A 2,414-nucleotide genomic window follows, 5' to 3' on the forward strand; every position below is an offset into this window, starting at 1 on the left:
CGGAACGGCACATCCAGCGTTTAAAGAGTGCGCAACACTACAATACACTTCATTAGTGAACATTAAAGCGGTGGCATAATGCCCTATTCACAAGATTTAAAATAAGTCTCTGATGTCCCCAGAGTGTGTGTGTGTGTGAGTGTGTGTGTGTGCGTGTGAAGTTTTAGCACACAATACCCCACAGATATTTTTATAAAGCATGTTATTGTCACTTTTTGAGGGTTTGCAAAAACGCACAGTTTTGTGCCTGGCCCTTTAAATGCAAATGAGCTGCTGCAGAGGGCGGAGCTTCAAGAGCTCGCATGTGTTAGTGGCTGCGATTACCTCACACACACACACACACACACACACACACACACACACACACACACACTAAAATGACAGAAACTATTCTGCCTTTAATGTTAAACCGGAGTCAGACAAAGATGGAGAGACTCCAGAAGAAGTGACACATGTAGAAGAACAGGACGTCTCTGATTGGTTAGTTGATGAGTTTATGTTGCTGATGTGGAGTTAATATCTTCAATTAGCATATTCTGTCACGATAATCTATAAACCGCTCGTATAGGAACTGTTGTGAGACGCACACAGAGTGACTTTCTATTGCGTGTGAAAAGATGGATGCTAAAGTTTGAGCGGATCACAGATGTACTCGACTAGTCAAATCATAATCATAAACCCTTTAATATTTCATGAACTACAATGAGCAATACATTTGTTACAGTATATGTTAGTTCACAGTAATGTTTAGAAAAACAACCTTTGATTTTAATAATGTTGAAATTAAATGTTGAAATTAACATTAAAGATTAATAAATGCAAATGTCTTGCTTCTTGGTTCATGTTAATGAACATTATTGTAAAGTGTTGTCAATTAGTGCACTTACTGTAAAAAGTGAGTTGACTTAAAAAAGTGAGGAACCCGTTGCCTTGAAATTAAGAAAATACTTTATGCGTAATTGAAGAAAATAAGTTATGTGGAATTGTCAAGTTGACATAACTTAATTTCTTCAGTTACACAGGCTCACTTTTTTAAGTCAACGGATCAGTTTACAGTGTACACGTCTCCAATGAATTTTTTTTATAAAACAGTAAAAAAAGTTTTAAGTGCAATCTTAATGGTTTTTTAACTTAAATTATGTTAAACTGACTTATAAAATGAGCTGAGTCTTGTTTAAAAAGTTGAAAACTGTGTAACTTATTTTGATGAGTTAAAGCAACGCGTAAAAAAATTGCTGCGAATATTTATCACAACTTAAAATCCAACATTGTTTCAACTTTAAAAAGTATGTCTTCATGCTTGACTTAAAATATTAAGTTTGGTTAACTTTAGTTTAGTTTAGTTAAGACAACAGGAACTAAATCACATGATACAAATATAGATATGATATTTGTCCTGCATTGCTTATTCACTAACAATCGGTGTAACTTCGGTACAGCTTATAAAGGTATGAATATGTTTCTGGTAAAAAATTATATATAAATATTTTAACCAGTTTTCACATGACAAGCTTCTGCATCACACACATTCATGTCGAATTATATTAATATTTGACATTTATTCTATACTTTTATTTCACCTTGGGTCAATGATAAACTTAAAAAGTCTGCGTTATTGTTTTATTTTTGATTCATATTCCCCACATTACTATATTCAAAGCTGTATTTATATATGCAGTTTGACTTTTAACAATCCAGCCTGGAAAAAAGATTGAATATGTGATTTGAATAATTATGTTTTTGAACAAAAGCTGCTGATTTAATCTCTGCTCACCGAGTATCTTGCTGAGCTCCGCGTTGTGCAGGTCCGGGTTCTTCAGCGCGAGCCTCTTCCTCTCGTCCTTCGCCCAAACCATGAACGCGTTCATCGGCCTGCGGACGCGCGCCTCGCTCTTTCCGCGCGCGGGAGTCTCGCGCTTCGCTTTGGCGTCCGAGAGCGCATGAAGCGCGTCCACCTCCGGCCACGCGCACTGCCGCGCGCCGGGCATCATGACTGTGCTCGCGCCTCGGCTCAGGCTCGGGTCGGGCTCGGGTCTGGCTCGGCTCAGGCTCGGGTCGTCACTGGCGTAACCCGCATCGGGACTGCTCATCTCCTGCACGCGGCGCGCGCGTTTGGTGCTCAGCGATGGTGAACGAGAGTGTGTGTGGCCCGGACACTTCCTCCGCCGAATGTCCTCTGCTAGACTCCCAGGGCTGAGCGCGTACAGTATTCAGCAGAAAGGTCAGAAGTGCACACAGAGTTAAACTCCACCAATAGTGACCCGTGTGGGCGGACCGGACCGAGCCGGGTGTGAGACTGCGCGTTCACAAGCACTGCGCGTTCACAGCGAGTCTCCCCCCGGGACACTTTTTGGCAGGACTTTACATTCAATATAAAGCATGTGAATAATCAGATCAGCGGAGAGCATGTGTTG

The 2,414-nt window shown here is 40.9% G+C and overlaps 1 protein-coding gene across 1 annotated transcript in view; it reads right to left on the reverse strand.

Annotated features, from left to right (window-relative positions):
* Positions 1–2,209, reverse strand: part of sox17 (SRY-box transcription factor 17) — a 3,704-nt gene extending 1,495 nt beyond the window's left edge. The window contains exon 1 of the mRNA XM_079598076.1: positions 1,775–2,209. Coding sequence (XP_079454202.1) covers positions 1,775–2,090 — 316 coding nt within the window. The 5' untranslated portion in view covers positions 2,091–2,209. The remainder of the gene's footprint in view (positions 1–1,774) is intronic.
* Between the last annotated feature and the right edge of the window lie 205 nt (positions 2,210–2,414).

Source organism: Phoxinus phoxinus, assembly GCF_949152265.1.
Source record: "Phoxinus phoxinus genome assembly, chromosome: 2".
In the NCBI taxonomy this organism is placed as follows: domain Eukaryota; kingdom Metazoa; phylum Chordata; class Actinopteri; order Cypriniformes; family Leuciscidae; genus Phoxinus; species Phoxinus phoxinus.